The 15,026-nt window shown below is 67.4% G+C and overlaps 1 protein-coding gene across 1 annotated transcript; it reads left to right on the top strand.

The window, feature by feature from the left end:
* The first annotated feature begins 368 nt into the window (after positions 1–368).
* RFLNA (refilin A) lies at positions 369–10,783 on the top strand. Its single transcript, XM_051830829.3, has 3 exons — positions 369–825; positions 8,832–8,923; positions 9,563–10,783. Exons 1-3 carry the CDS (start codon positions 652–654, stop codon positions 9,885–9,887), a joined length of 591 nt encoding a protein of 196 aa, XP_051686789.1. The 5' UTR covers positions 369–651; the 3' UTR covers positions 9,888–10,783.
* The last annotated feature ends 4,243 nt before the right edge of the window (positions 10,784–15,026 follow it).

The following is a 15,026-nucleotide window of genomic DNA, read 5'->3' as shown; positions in this document are numbered from 1 at the left end:
CCTGGCCACGTGGTCCCTGCCTCAAAGGCCAGGGTGTCGGGCACTTGAGGCACGGGCAGTGGCGGCTTCAGAACCCAGGAGGGGGCCGCACAGTCTGGTTGGAAGGCGCAAGGGGCTGGGTCTCCGCGGCTTCGGAGGCCTGTAGGGTCTGCGCAGTCACAGATCCGAGCCAGGCCCGGCCTTCCGACAGAAGCTCGGTCCCACCCGCCCCCCGCGGAGCCGCAGGAAGCCCCGGGTTGGCCCGCGGGCGGGGACGCGCACACCTTGCCCCCGCCGCGAGCGCGGTGGCGCAGCGCCCTGGGGAGGCGCCGGCCGGGGCGGGGAGAGGAAGGGGGCGGAGGAGGCGGCTAGAAAGGGAGGCGCGGGCCGGGGAGGTGCGGAGAGGCCGGCGGCGGGAGCGCGGCGCGGGGTGGAGGGCCCGGCTGGAGCGCGGCCCGCGGCGGCGGCGGCGGCGAGCGGGGCAGGCCCGGTGCGGCAGCGCGGCCCCGGGAACGCGGGCCGGGGCGCAGGGGCGCCAGGCCCCACCGCCGCCTCTGCGGGGCCTCCCGCAGCTCGTCCCGCCGCAGCCGCCGCCGCCGCCGGCCCCGGGCCCCGAGCGCGGTGGAGGAGCCCCCCGAGGAGCCGGGCGCGCGCGCCCCGCGCCCCCCAGACATGGTGGGCCACCTGCCCCTGCAGGCCATGGAGGGCGGCCTCCAGGAGCAGAGCCGGGAAGGCATGCTGGACAGTCCCGACTCGGGGCTGCCGCCCAGCCCCAGCCCCAGCCCGCCCTTCTACGCCCTGGCGCCTGCCCCCGCGGAGCCCCCCGGAGCCGCCCAGGCCCCAGCGGTAAGGACGCGCGCTGCGCACCGACGGGCCGGGTGCGGGGCGGCGGGCGGGTGGGGGCTGCGCGTGCGCCGCGCCCCCGGGCCGGCCGCTGCGGGACGCCGGGCGCCGTGACAGCCACGCTCCCCGGCCGCGGACCCGCCGCGCTCTCCCTGGCGGTGGGCTTCTCTCGCGAGTGCTCGGCGGCGGCCGGCGGGGAAGCGGAGCCGGCTGGGGGGCCGGGTGGGCTGCAGCCCTGCCCCGCGAGCTGGAGCCGCCGGACCCCCGGCCCGGCGCCCCTCCTGCCGCCTTCCCCGCTCGCTGCCCCGCCGGGCGCTGCCAGCGGGAACTTTTTTTTTTTTTTTTCCTAACCAAAGCCAGACAGGAACCCTTCCTCCCAGGGCTGTCGGGTGTTGACGTGGAGCTGAGGCCGCGCCTGGGGAAGGCTGGAGCCCCAGGTCAGGAGCCTCCGCCGCGCGCGTGGCCGCCTGCCAGGCAGCCCGGCGGTTGGGGTGCACCGGGGGAGGGAGCCGGCTTGGGGGCGGCCTGGGCAGTGCGCAGGGGGAGGAGGCCACCAGTTGCAATGCGTGGAAGTGGCGGCAACCCCAGGACGGTCCCACTTCCCTGCTGGCTCCGGCTGTGCTGGGCAGCCCCTCTGTGCCTTCCCAGCGCTGAGCGTTGCACCCCTGAACCCTCCTGGGGGAAAGAAATGCCCCCGGGCTAACTCCTCGCGGCCTCCAGCCCGGTGCCTCCCTTGCTGCTCCACCGCCCTGGGGCCCGCCCGCTGGAATCCCTCACTAGGGGGATCCGAAGAGACCCCTGCCCACCCGCCTTCCCCGGATGCTCGGTTCCGAGGGGTTCACCCCTCCCTTGGGAACTCCGCGGCTTGGCGAAGTTGGGCCACTTTTAGCCCCAGACCGAGGGGTGTACCCGAAGGTTGGCCTCTCCGCTGGGGGTTCATGGGCTGGGGGTGGGGGGGGCGTGCGCTGTGGGACCAAGCTTGCTGCCTCCACCGGGCAGCACTCTCGCGAGAACGCCTGGGGCTTGGCACGGTCCCCTGCGCTGCACGTGTGGGGACTGCACACCCAGGGCATCCTCCACCCTCCACGGGGCCCAGAAACAGGGAACGTCCCAGAGCCTGCGGCAGGTTTCCCACGGCCACGGCCACCGTGGACCTGGCTCGTGTGCGTGGCCGATCGGCTTGAGCATCTACATCCCCGTCCTCGCTGAGGAGAAGCCAGCGTGGAGCTGTACCGCCCGGCTTTTAATTTGGCAGGGAAGCAAAGCCGGGGCCACTGTTGCACACCTGGCCGTGAGGCACCCACTCCTGTGGTCCCCAGTCGGGGCACGGAGAGCGGCAGCCACTCGCCCAGGGTCGTCCAGCGGGCACGCAGCTGTGCTGGGGGGTGGCGGGACCCACCGTGTCCGGGGCCAGAATCTGCCCTGGAAACATGTCCTGCTTTTCTCTTTGTAGCTCATTAACTGCGTGCATCCGTGTGTGTGCATGCGTGTGCGTGCGTGTGTGTGCAGGTGTGTGCATGCGTGTGCACGCATGTGTGTGCGTGTGTATTGAAAAACAGGACGCCCGTGCACCTACCGCTTTTCCCTGCTGCTCTCAACTAAAGGAGAGGACACAGTCAGCCCAGAGCAAACCCTGCTCAGCTTTGGGGCCTCCCGCCGTGGCCCTGCCCCCCGGGTCCAGGGTGAGCAGCACCCTGCGGGCCGAGGACTCGCACAGGGCGCTCTCCGTGCAGGTGAAAGGCAAGTCTCATCCGGGCACCTGGGGCGTCGCGGCTCCAGTCTCGGGGCTCCTGGTCTCGAACACCCACAAGGGGCTGGGGGCGAGCGGGGCTGGGTTTCCCCGGCGTCACTGGCAAGGCCTCCGGCTTCCCTGCACAGGTCGGGTGTCTACGTTCTGCCTTCCGATCAAAGCTGGTGGCACCCGGCCCTGCTTGTCCCCAGCCCTGGCCTCCGAGCTCCACCCTGGGCACCTCCGGGGTGTTGGACGGACAGAGTCCCCCGCACGGTCTTAATGAGCGGGACTTGCCTTCCCCGTGCTGCAGTCCGTGTGGGCAGGGACGACCCCACCCCGCGGGAGTGACAGCCTCGGTGGCCAGCCTGGAGCTGAAGACCCTGCTTCCCCCGGGGCCTTTCTTGTTCATTCTTGGCTCAAAGGTGGGGACGCAGCTGATGCCCCACAAACCCGGTGAAATGCTGGGACTGTGTCCCTTGTCCCCCAGTACTTGTCGAGCACCTGCTGTGTGCCGTGCACTGTTGGGGACCATGGAAGGCGCAGCAGTGAATAAAATGGCAAAGGTCTCTGTCCTTGTGGAACTAGCATTCTTTTTTTATTAAAAGACATTTATTTATTTTTATTTTTAAAAGATTTTATTTATTTATTTGAGAGGTAGAGTTACAGACAGAGAGAGGGAGAGACAGAGAGAGAGAGAGAGGTCTTCCATCCGCTGGTTCACTCCCCAAATGGCTGCAAAGGCCAGAGCTGGGCCGATCCAAAGCCAGGAACCAGGAGCCTCTGGTCTCCCACGTGATGCAGGGGCCAAGCACTTGGGCCATCTGCTACTGCTTTCCCAGGCCACAGCAGAGAGCTGGATCGGAAGAGGAGCAGCCAGGACTCGAACCGGCGCCCATATGGGATGCCGGCGCTGCAGGTGGTGGCTTTATCAGCTGTGCCACAGCACCAGCCCTGGACTGGCCTTCTAAGGGGGAGCCCCAGCGCCAGCGTACCTGTGTGGCTATGCCAGGTGGGCCGGCAAGGGCGCCTGGGACACTGCCTGAGATGGGGGCAGCTGGAGGAGTGAGGTTTACTGCAAGTGGTTCTAGGGCTGACGGGCCTCTCAGCCCCAGTGAGTGCAAAGCCCCTGAGGCAGGAGCAAGATGGGTGCAGGCAGCTGGGGTCACCAGAGGGAGGGGCAGGAGGAGAAGGGGCCTCAGAGCTGAAGCCAGAGAGGACAACACTACTTGGTCTTTGAAAAACTCCACTTGTGGCTGCTGTGTTTTTACTTTTTAAAAGACTTCCTGAGCTCCCGCACCCCTCAAGTTAGAACCCAGTCAGGGCTGGGGCTGACTGGGAGGGCACAGGTGGGACGCGGGGCCTGCCCTCGTGCGTGACCCCAGGACCGCCGAGCTGTCAGCCGGGCCGGGACCACCAGTCAGCTGCCGTCACATACGCTCAGCCTGGTGACGCCGTGGGCTGAGAACAGGCAGCTGCTGGCCCCGCGCCCCCGAGCGCCCAGGGCGGGAGGTGGAGCGGACGCTGGTGCCCCTCCTGTCTGCCCTGGTGTCCGAGGGAGGGCCAGGGGAGACTGGGGCTGACATCGGCAGAGTTGGGGACCAGCCCTGTCCCGTGTGACTGTGGGGAGGCCGCGGGGACACGCGGGGTCTTGGGTGGTGTTCTCTGGGTGCCAGGCGAGGGGTTCCCCTGCCCCAGAGCCGTGAGCGGAGGTAGTGGGCTGAGCCGCTGTAGCCTGTCAGATGCACAGGTGCCCCCGCCACCCCTACCCCGGCCCCGGGCTGGTGCCGCGCGGCTCCCTGTCCCACGCGTCTGGGCACCCGCAGGTCTCGAAGCAGCCTGCAGGAGGAATCCCCTAAGGCCGGAGCCCGATTCCGAGAGAAGCCCCCGTGGGCTGGATCCGTAGACTCGTGGCTGGGAGGAGGAGGCCTTTGCCCATCTGTGAGGATTCCCTGGGGCTGCCCGGCCCCTTGAGAGCACGGCCACGTCCCCGGACCTCGCTGTCCCCGCTGGACTCCTGGGCCTCTCATTTCTCTGTCCCTGGTCTGTGATGGTGACACTGAGAGTGAGAGGAGAGGAGAGTGGGCTCTGGGGCCAGCACCTGGGGCCGGGGAGGACAGACGGATGGATGGACAGATGGATGGACAGATGGGTAAGGAGACACGGATGGATGATGGGTGAATGAGTGGATGGACAAGTGGACAGATGGCTAAGCAGACAAAGATGGACGGATGTGTGGATGGGTGGATGGGTGAGCTGACCCGGATGGATAATGGATGGGTGGGCGCAGGTGGCTTATACATGGTTGGATGGACAGCTGGACAGCTGGACAGACTGCTGCCCCTGGCAGGCTCACAGGTGTGCACCTGAGCTTCGAAGCTGTCTGAGCATGCCCAGATGGAAGAGAGCCAGGCTTGCCAGGAGGAACCTATTTGCAGAAAGGGAGGCAGTTCGCGGTTGTGTGTGTGTGAGTGTGCGAGTGTGTATGAGCGTGTGTACAAGCGTGTATATGAGTGTGTGTGGGTGTGTGAGGGTGTGTGAGTGTGTGTGGGTGTGGGTGAGTGTGTGGGTGTGTGTGTGAGTGTGTGTGTGCGTACCAGAAACTCTGGCGCCTGCTTTCAGCCGCGTCTGCCGCATCCCGGGTGCAGTGGCTCCAGCGGGACTCAGGCTCCGCCAGGCCCTGCTCTGTGCAGGAGCACCTGTCACACATTGAGTGGGACAGAAGACAAACAGGCCACGCCCTTCCAGGGGCTCCAGGGCCGAGAGAGGGGACCTGCAGGGCCCCCAGGCAGGCGTGGTCTCGGAGCCCCCAGGCCTCCTTCGGTGACATCTGCATCCCAGGATGCACAGGACCTGCAGCGGGAGTGTTGCGTACGAGCGGCTTCCGTGAGGCTGAGCTCCGAGTCCACCTGCTCCAGCCCTCCGTCCCCTGGGTTGCAGCCCCCTCCTCGCTCAGGGCCGTGGCCCCCTGAAGGCTTTCCCCGCCGCTGCCCAGCAGGGGACGGCGCTGCCCATGGGGCTGCCCCAGCCTCTGCCCCAGTCCCTCACTTGGCCCCATGTCCACATCCCCCTCTTCTATTTAAAGATTTATTTATTTGAAAGGCAGACTTAGAGAGGGAGAGACCGTCCATCCGCTGGTTCACTCCCCAAATGGCTGCAGCAGCCAGGGCTGGGCCAGGGATGGATTCCATTCTGGTCTCTCTCGTGGGTGCAGGGCCCGAGCACGTGGGCCACCCTCCACTGCCTTCCCGGGCCACAGCAGAGAGCTGGATCGGAAGTGGAGCAGCTGGGACTCGAGCTGGCGCCCACATGGGATGCTGGCACCGCAGACAGCAACTTAGCCGGCTGCGCCACAGCGCCGGGCCCGCCCCTCCTCTTACCATCATGGCAGTGAGGGCCTGCCCCGGCCCAGAGTGAGCCATCTTCTCGCAAGCAGGTGCCGGGGTGGCCTGGCAGGTGTGTGCTCGCTCCCAGTTCCACCGCTCTGGGGCCATGCTGGGGCCTCTCTGGCCCTCGGCGCCCCACGAGCCGAGCCCGAGAAGGATGAGCGCTCGGATTTCTGCGTCCGTGCCTTGCTCCGCCGTGTTCGCAGGTGAGGGTCAGGGTCAGCCTTCGCCCGGTATCGGAGCTTGTGCCCCGAGAGCGCATTCCGGACACGCGCTCCACGGCGAGGCTTCATTCCCCACACCAGGGCACAGTGGCCGTGGGCGACGGCGTCTGAGCCCGTGCAAAGACCCCGTGTGCCCTGGCCTCCTTCCAGAGTGGGGGCTCCCTGGTTGGCTGGCTCTGCCTAGCGGCAGCCACAGGGACCCTCCTGCCACCCGCTCCTCCACTGATGGGCTGCTTGTTGGTCCCAGACTGAAGTTCACGGTCCGTGTGCCCATCCTGTGCCAGCTGTGGGCTGTCTCCCAGGCCCCTCGCCCAGCCAAGCAGGGACCCTGCCGGGGCCCAGGCTCTCCCCAGCCCTGGCCACCGTGGCTGCGGGCTGCGGCTGCTGGCAGCGGCTAGGGAGGAGGGAGCCCCCACAGCACCCCTTGCCTTTGCTTCCACTGGCAGGGAGCGTCTCCCTGGGCTCCTCCCGCAGTTCCCTGCCCACTGTGCCCCAGGCCCTGTGCCCTTGGAGGCCCACCCTGGCCCCACGCCTGCTCAGGAGAGTGCCCTGGGGCCCTGCCAAAGCCCCACCTGCAGCTTCCTCCCTGCCAGGAGCCCCCTAACCTGACTTCCAGGTCCGGGGCCCTCTGGGCTGCGGGAGGTGGCCCCCTTGCCTGCTGGCCGCTTGGCGGGCTTCCGGGACCCTCCGGCGGCAGAAGGACCGGCTCCCGGCGTCCCGGGGACCTTCGCAGCTCCCCAGCCAGCCTGGGCGGATTCGAGGTGCTTCCCCGCTCCGGGCCCAGCCTTCTCTGCCCGCCTGGCAGCCTGGGGAGCAAGGTGGCTGGGCTTGGCCCGAGAGGACAGCCCCACAGGAGTCCCCTGTCTGTCGGCTGGGCCGCAGTCTGCCCTGAGGGCCTTGTCCCCACCTACCCAGCCCTGTCCCTTCCCCTCCCCGGTGCCTCTCCCGGGGCAGAGCAGGGCAGGGCTGTGCCCGTCCCACCCACCCCGGCCAGCGCACAGTAGGTGTTCAGCAAAAACCTGGGGGATGTCCTGCTCTGGGTCGCGACCCTTGGGGAGGGGCTTCTTTCTGTGAGCAGCCAGTCCCGGGGCTGCACCGTGGGGGCCAGCCTGGGCTTCAGTCAGTCATGGAGGCTGCTGGGCGCTGTGGGCGTGGTGCTTGGTGGCCCCGGAGCAGGCGGCAGCCCAGAGGCCAGGAGCCCTGTGCTGATGTCCCCTGGAAGCCAGGTGCACTGGATGCAGGGGTGGGGAGGGGTGTGGGGAACGAGCCCATGGGAGCTCTGGGTGCGAATGGCTGCAAGCCTGGGAATAAGTGTGTGACTTGGACGGTCCAGGGCCTGGCAGGGTCCGGGTGGGGATGTGGCTGCCACAGCCAGTGCCCGCCTGCCCCAGGGAGCTGTCCTTGGGGGGAATGGGAGAGTCCAGCAGCTTCCTCCTTCCCTGGGGACCGCTCCCTGTGGGGTCAGGAGGGCCCCTGGTCTTGCATGGCTGCCCCCTACTCCTCACCGTGGTCCCAGTGTCTGCTGGAACCGAGTAGCCCCCAGACCCCGTCTGCTCTGCCTGGTCCTGTGCCTCCCATGATAAAGTGCGATTGATGTCGGGCACAGGAAGAGACCAGCAAACACATATTCTCTAACAACTTGCTGTAATAAAAGCCTGGGAAACTGACGGACTGGTTGTTTCTGGAACTTTCCATCTAGTGTGTTTGGACCGTGGTTGACTGGATCGGGGTACTCCTGTGGTTGCTGAAGACCTGGGATAGATTTTCCAGGGCTTTCCGGGGCAGGGGGTAGGGAGGCCCCGGCGCTGCGGAGACTGGGGTGCAGAGCATGGCAGGAGTGGAAGGTCTGTACTGGGGGGGTGGGGACCCCCGGCCACTTCCTGCCACCCTGGTGGTCTCTGTTTCCATGGAGGGGGCAGGAATCTTGGAGGAAGGGCTTTGAGACAGAGAGGAGACTGAGCCCACACGGGGCACGGGGCCTGCACTGTGCTGACTGCATCCCGGAGGGGTGGTCCCGCTCAGAGGGCTGCGGGAGCTTCCCCGCCCACCAGAGCAGCTCAGCCGCTTCGTGCGGTGGTTCACCCTCAAGGGCTTGGCTTCAGGCACGGCTTGGTCCAGGCGTCTGAGTGATGTCGGCAGGACATCACCATGCTCCTTGGTGCTGCCAGGTGCACCCACCTCCCCTCCCACTTAACCATGGTGGGGAGGCTCTTCTCACTGCTGCTCCACCAGAAACCCCGAGCAGGGCTCTCATTGGCCAGTGTGGGTCACACGCCCACGCCTCAGCCAATCCTTGTGCTCAGGAAGAGGCGGATGCTGGGTGGACAGGGCCGGGAGCCCACACGGGGAACGTTTGCCACCCTGGGCTCCTGTGCCCCTCCGTGGGCTGGGCCAGCTCCCTGTGTGTCCCGCCCCCAGCACTGGGGGTCCCAGACGCAGGTGTAGCAGGGTCTCACTGCCCCTCTGGTGACAGTGCCAGGAGGGGCTGGGAACTGTCCCCGGGAGGAGTGGGCTGCAAGGAGCCCAGTTCTGCAGAGCCTGGGTCTGGGTCTCGGGGCTGCAGGAGGAGGCCCCGCAGGCTGACGGGCAGGTGTGCTGGAGCCCACAGAGCCGGGGCTGGGAGGGTGCCGGGCCGTCCTGCCGTGCCCACAGCCCCCTCCCCTCCTGCAGGTAGCCCCCGCGCCCGAGAGGAGGCCCCGGATGCTGCCTGTGTTCTTTGGGGAGACCATCAAGGTGAACCCGGAGCCCTCGCAAGAAGTCCGGTGAGTGCGCTGCGGGCTGGGGGCTGGGGGCGGGGGGCACCGGGCTGACTCCCCTGCGGGGCAGCAGCGGGGAGTGGCCGTGGGGGCTCTGCAGGCTCCCGTCCCACCCTCCAGGTGGCTCCTGCGCAGGGACAGTCCTGCCGCAGCCGCAGGTGACACGGATTTCAGAGGCGCTGACCCCGGCAGCCCCCTGCCCTGGTCCTGGCACCTTCGCCCCTCCCCCCGGGCCTCACCTGGCTTATGTTCTCGGCCATGCTGCTGTCAGTTCAGTGTCCTCGTGAGCTCACCCTGCCGGGTGGCGGCCCCCTGGCCCCCACGGCTGAGCCCTAGGGTGTCCTCGTCCCCGTGGTGCACAGGTCAGACTCACAAAGGCCGACAGTGAGTGTCCACCTTGGGGACCGTCCACTGCCCGCCCAGCACCCCTCCACTTCAGGCTGCAGCGGGGCCCCACACCCCCCGAGCTGGGCACCTCCATGGTCTCCTGGGCACTGGGCCGGTCCCTGGACTTCTCCATGAGGTCACCAAGCCCCCTCTCAGGAACGCGTGCCCCCGCTCCTGTTCACGGCGCAGGGGCGGTGGCCCGCCCCACCCCGCCCCGCCCCACCCCGGCCTCACCTGCGCCCTCCCTGCCCTTCCTAGCTGCAACTCGGAGGTCAAGTATGCCTCAGAGAAGCACTTCCAGGACAAGGTTGTCTACGCGCCCGTGCCCACGGTCACGGCCTACAGCGAGACCATCGTGGCGGCGCCCAACTGCTCGTGGCGCAGCTACCGCAGCCAGCTGACCCTGGAGCCGCGCCCGCGCGCCCTGCGCTTCCTCAGCACCACCATCATCTTCCCCAAGTGCGCCAGGAGCACCTTCCGGACCACCCTGCACTGCAGCCTGGGCCGGCCCAGCTGCTGGTTCACCTCCAGTGTGCGGCTGCAGCTGTGCGGGCACCCTGCGCCCGGCCCCGCGGTGCTCTGACGGGCGGGAGCCCTGGGAGGGGCCGGCCCCGGGGCAGGAAGCGGGAGGAGGCCAGCTGGCTCCCGACCAGCGGGGAGCAAGGCTGCTCCTGGCCGACTGCCCTGCCCCCGGCTGGGCTGCCGGTGCCCCGTCCCAGGGTGGAGGAGCCGATCAATGCATCCATTCTGTTAGGCCCCGAGCGGGCCAGGCAGTCTGGGCACGCCCGGTGGCGAGCCGGGGGAAGAGCGTGCCAGGCCTGGTTGGGCCTGTGAGTGAGAGAAGCCGCCTGCCCCCAGACCCCTGCTCCGGGGAGGGCCGTCTCCAAGTCGTGCGTGTCCAGCTGCCTGGGGCTGCCCGGAAAGTGTCCAGACATGGTGTCCCAGGGTCCTGGGGCCCCACCTGAACGGAAGCTTCTGGCCACACCGTGAGGTATCCCCAGCCAACACCGTCACATGACACCTTCAGGACCAGGACTCAGCCCTACGAGCCCTTGTGCCAGGTGCCCGGGGAGCCGCGGGGACACTGGGAAATGTTGCTGCCACTAGCTGGAGGCTCCGCGATTGGCGTGGGGGCCGGCCGCCTGTCCTCAGGCCTGGTCACCTCTGCAGGAGACGTGCCGGGCCCTAGCACAGATGGCTTTCCCTGGCACGTGTGACACTGCGGGAGGCTGGCAGCTTCCTGGGCTGCTCGGAGCCACTCACATCCCCACCCCCGGGGCCGCCCACCCTCTGCCTGCCTCCCTGGCTCAGATCTGAATGCACGCAGCGCCCCCTGCTGGCCCCCAGGAGCCCTGGGGGCCGCTCCAGGCTCACCTTGGAGAGGCAGAAGGACTGGATATTTTGTATCTACTCGGAGAACTTTTCATAGACTGCTAACTTAAGTTGCCCGAGTTTTAAATAAAACGTGCAGGGACTGGTGCTGTGGCGTGGCGGGTTAAGCTTATCCCATGGGGGCGCCAGTTCGAGTCCCGGCTGCTCAACTTTGATGCAGCTCCCTGCTAATGGCCTGGGAAAGCAATGGAAGATGGCCCAAGTGCTTGGGCCCCTGCACCTGCGTGGGAGACCCGGAAGAAGCCCCAGGTTCCTGGCTTTGGCCTGGCGTAACTCCGGCAGTTGGAGTCATTTGGGGAGTAAACCAGCAGATGGAAGACCTCTCTCTGTGTCTCTGTAACTCTACTTTTCAAATAAATAAATAAATGAATCTAAAAGTAATAATAAAAAATAATGAGACGAGCAAATGCAGAGGAGCTGCCGTCTTCCCTGCCACACAGTGTTAGCCCCGAGGGACCCCGCTGGGCACAGGCTGGACCTGCGCCAGCCCAGAGCCACTGAGCTCCGCCCTGGTCCTGGGTCGGGCCGGCTCTGCAGAGGGGCCGCTGGGTCTGCACGAGAGCTCTCGGCACCCCAGACCCTGCTGCCCCCCACCCTGGAGGATGTGCGCAGAGCCGGCAGCTGGGACGCCCCTCCCGCTCCCCCCTGGGGCTTCTGGGCCCTGGGTCAGGACTCTGGGCTGCCGGCGACAGTATCATTGCAGAGATGGAGAACCAGGCTGGGATTTGGCCCAGGGTCCGTGGTTGGTGAGGGTGGGGCCTGGGAGAGTGTTCCAACACAGAGGCGGTGAGGTCGGCGTGGCCCGCCGCAGTCCAGACCCAGCCGGCAGGACGGCACAGAGCACAGTTCCCCTCACTTCCACCCTGCCCACCGGGGGCGGGGGACTGCGGTTCACTCCCCAAATGGCCGCAGTGGCTGGGCTAGTCCAGGAGGAAGCCAGCAACCCGGGACTCCATCGCAGGTCCCCTCCGTGGGTGCAGGGGCCCAGGGACTCGGGCCATCTTCCCCAGCGCATTAGCAGGGAGCTGGATCAGAGCAGAGCAGCTGGACGTCACCAACACGCAGGCGGCCGCTTTACCCGCTGCGCCACAGCGCCGGCCCCCTGAGGCTGAATCCCGAGGTCTGTGACGAGGGAGACACAAGACTGGCCAGGAGCCGGGCCTACCCTGTGCCAGGCGTCTCCGCAAACGCTCGGGCTGCATCCTTGACAAAAGCTCAACTCCAGCTCGATTTCCAATCACGCCTCGATCTCTTCCCCGACGCGGAAGGAGACGTGGGTCGGGCGGCGCCAGCGCATCCGGCCAGCCCCGCAGCAGGCTTGGCTGAGACGACGGAGTGTGCATGGCGGCCACACCCCTCGCCACTGTTACCCTCCCACCCTGTCCCCCTCTCTGTCTCAGCGTCCGCCTCCCACAGGACCCCGCCCAGCAAGGTGCCATCTTCCGTGGGGGCCCTGGGGTCACTTCCCTTCTAATGGTGTTGTGCCTCCTGGGGGCGCTGGAGCCCAGACAGGGGGAGGAGTTGGCAGGGCTGGGAGCCCCAGGCACCCCCTGGCTGTCGGCAGTGGGCCCAGTGAGGAGCAGCAAAGGTGCCCGGTGTGTCCAGCTCCTACCGCAGCCCCGGGACGTCCATCTCCCAGACAGCGGCTGGACGCTCGGGCCCCGCTGCCCAGCCACGCGCTGCTCGCCGGGGCTCCCGGCGCCTCCAGACTCTCACACCTGCGGCCTCGCTGAGTGTGTGCTGGGCTCACGGCCCAGGCAGGTGCTGTCATTTGCCTCACCCCTGGGGGGCGCCACACCGGGCCAGCTTGGGGATGCTGGCGAGGACCAGGCCACTCTATCCAGCATCCGTGAGGTGTGTGCAGGGCCTTGGCCTCCCTGGCCAGAAACTTGGATGTACAACCTGCCCCCCACCGACAGGTGTCTCCCCGCCTGCCATCTGTTGGGCCCTGCACGGCCCCACCCCCTGTGCTGGCCCTGGGGTGGGGAGTGGTCATGTGCATTTTACCCTTTGACGGGGTAGACGCAGGGCCCACGGCCCAGCCCTCACGCTGCCGTCTCTGGAATCCCCCCGCCCCGCCTCAATCAGCCCTGCTGGGGACAGAGCGGCCACACAGAAGCTTGCCCCAGCCCCCCCGGCATCTGGCTGCTCCCAGACGCACACATCGGCGTCACTGCCGGCCGCCTCTTACCCCTTGCCTTCTGTGTGACCCCAAGCTGGGCCCAGGCCTTTGTCCGACTCTGCCCGTGGAGGCCCATGGCCGGCCGATGGCCTGACAGCAGCCCGCCCTCCCCTCGGCTCCAGAGGTCCCGGCCTCTGCTGAACCCCTGCTCTGGCCTCACACTCCTCCCCCTCAGCCCACCCAGGCCCACCTGCCCTGAGCAGAAAAACCAGCTCCTCCCTGCCAGAGACTGACACCGCCCCCCCCAGCTCCGCCTGGCTCGCCTCCCGCCTTGGCCCACCACAGGGTCTCCCTGCTTGGCCTGTGCTTCCCCAGGTGTGGGGCCAGCTCAGCCTCAGGCTGCCCCCTCCTCCCCATCCCAGAAACACCTGTGCAAACACGATTCCCGGGGTGCACCCTGGGCAGCCCTGGCCGGCAGCTGCCCCTACCGGTGCAAGTGTGCGCTGATTGCCACTGCACATGGTCCACACAGCGGCAGCGCAGGGGACAGTGGGCGCAGAGAGCAGGCGGGGGCGGCAGGAGCTCTGCCCCCAGGTGGAACAAGCCTGTGGCCCACAGCCACATTAAGAGGGACCGTGGCCTAGGGAGGTGCCTGCAGGAGGCGCCTGGGTTCCAGGTCAGGGCAGTCTGTGTGCGGGTTGGAGGCACTGGGCCCGTTGCTGCCTCCAGTGCCACCTGCTGGTCAGTCTCAGTACTGCAGCAGGACGTTAGTACTGAGTTGGGCACATCCCATAGGGTCTGCTGCGTGGAGACCCCAAGGCACCCACCAGCAGGGACCCTGAGGATGCAAACTCCTCTCCCAGCGGTCACGTCCCGGACCTCCCAGTCCCCAATCCAGGGGAGGCAGGGCTCCGCATGGACTGGGGAGGTTGGAGCGGTGCACCCAGGTTCTGCCCCAACTCCTGCAGAGCCTGCCAGTCTCTTCCCCTGAGCAAAGGTGGGGGGGGGAGTGAGACACCCGCACAGGACAGGGACCCTGAGTCCTGGAGGGCCAGGCCCAGCACGTGAACAAGGGCCCTTCAGCCCCCAGGCAGCCAGCCGGACCAGGTCCCCCTGGGGGCAGCTGGGGCCACCTGTCCTTGGGGGGCTGAGACTAGCGCCTGTGAGGTCAGGGACCACAGAGCTTGGCAGGACTCAGAAATGCCTGCCCAGGAAGCAGACCTCACTTGGACCATCCCCGAGGCCTGAGGGCAGGGAAGCTGCCCACACACCCTGCTGGTTTTGGGGAGAAGCGCCCCCCCCCCCACCGCTGACAATGGCTCCAGAAACGTGGTGAGGGCAGGGGTGGGATTGGTGGCCACACTCTCGCCAGCACATGGTGCTCCCGGAGGGCTGTGGCGTGGCTCAGGGGGCTCCGCCCGGGGCTGCTGGGGGTCTTAAGGGCAGAGGGAGAAGGTCCAGGCATGTGCCCCATCCTCCAACAGCTTGAGCCACCGCACGGGGGCGGTGGGGGGCACAGGTGGACAGGGGCCTCCTACAAGGCTCCGGGCAACACCCCGCAAGCGGAGGCCTGGTGGCTGTTGTACAGGGAGGGGAGGGAGGGGGAGCCGGGCCACTGCGCCCAGGGACGTGGCCACGAGGGATGCGGGGCAGGCTCTGGGGGGCGGAGCCCTGGACACCACAGCAGGGCCGTAGCAGCTTTGATCCAGGCTGGCAGGAGCGACTCTCCCACCACAAGGACAGCAGGGGGTCCCACAGCAACTGCGCACTGGTGGCCAGGGGCCGGCGCTGTGGAGCAGGGACTTGAGCCGCAGCCAGCGACGCCGGCATCCCACATCTGAGCTCTGGTTCGAGTCCTGGCTGCTCCACTTCCAGGCCAGCTCCCTGCTAATGGCCAGGGAAAAGCAGGGGAAGGTGGCCCAGGTGCTTGGGCCCCTGGACCCACATGGGAGACCCGGACGAGGCTCCTGGGTAGGGCCTGGCCCAGTCCTGACTGTTGTGGCCATCTGGGGAGTGAACCCAGCAGATGGAAGCTGTCTCACCCCTGTCTGTAACGTGGCCTCTCAAATAAACAAGTCGTGTCCCCTTGGTCACTTATTTTCAGCATGGACAGGAACAGTTCACACCCTCACCACCCCTCCCCGTGGGCGTGACTCCCCAATGCCCTTGTGACCTCCCACCCAGGGGCGCAGAGGGGGTGTCCCTGGC

This window comes from Oryctolagus cuniculus, chromosome 21, assembly GCF_051225735.1.
Source record: "Oryctolagus cuniculus isolate XC-2025 breed Fujian yellow rabbit chromosome 21, ASM5122573v1, whole genome shotgun sequence".
Classification (NCBI taxonomy): Eukaryota; Metazoa; Chordata; class Mammalia; order Lagomorpha; family Leporidae; genus Oryctolagus; species Oryctolagus cuniculus.
The sequence above is the reverse complement of the archived record's forward strand: the minus strand, read 5'-3'. Positions and strand labels throughout refer to the sequence as shown.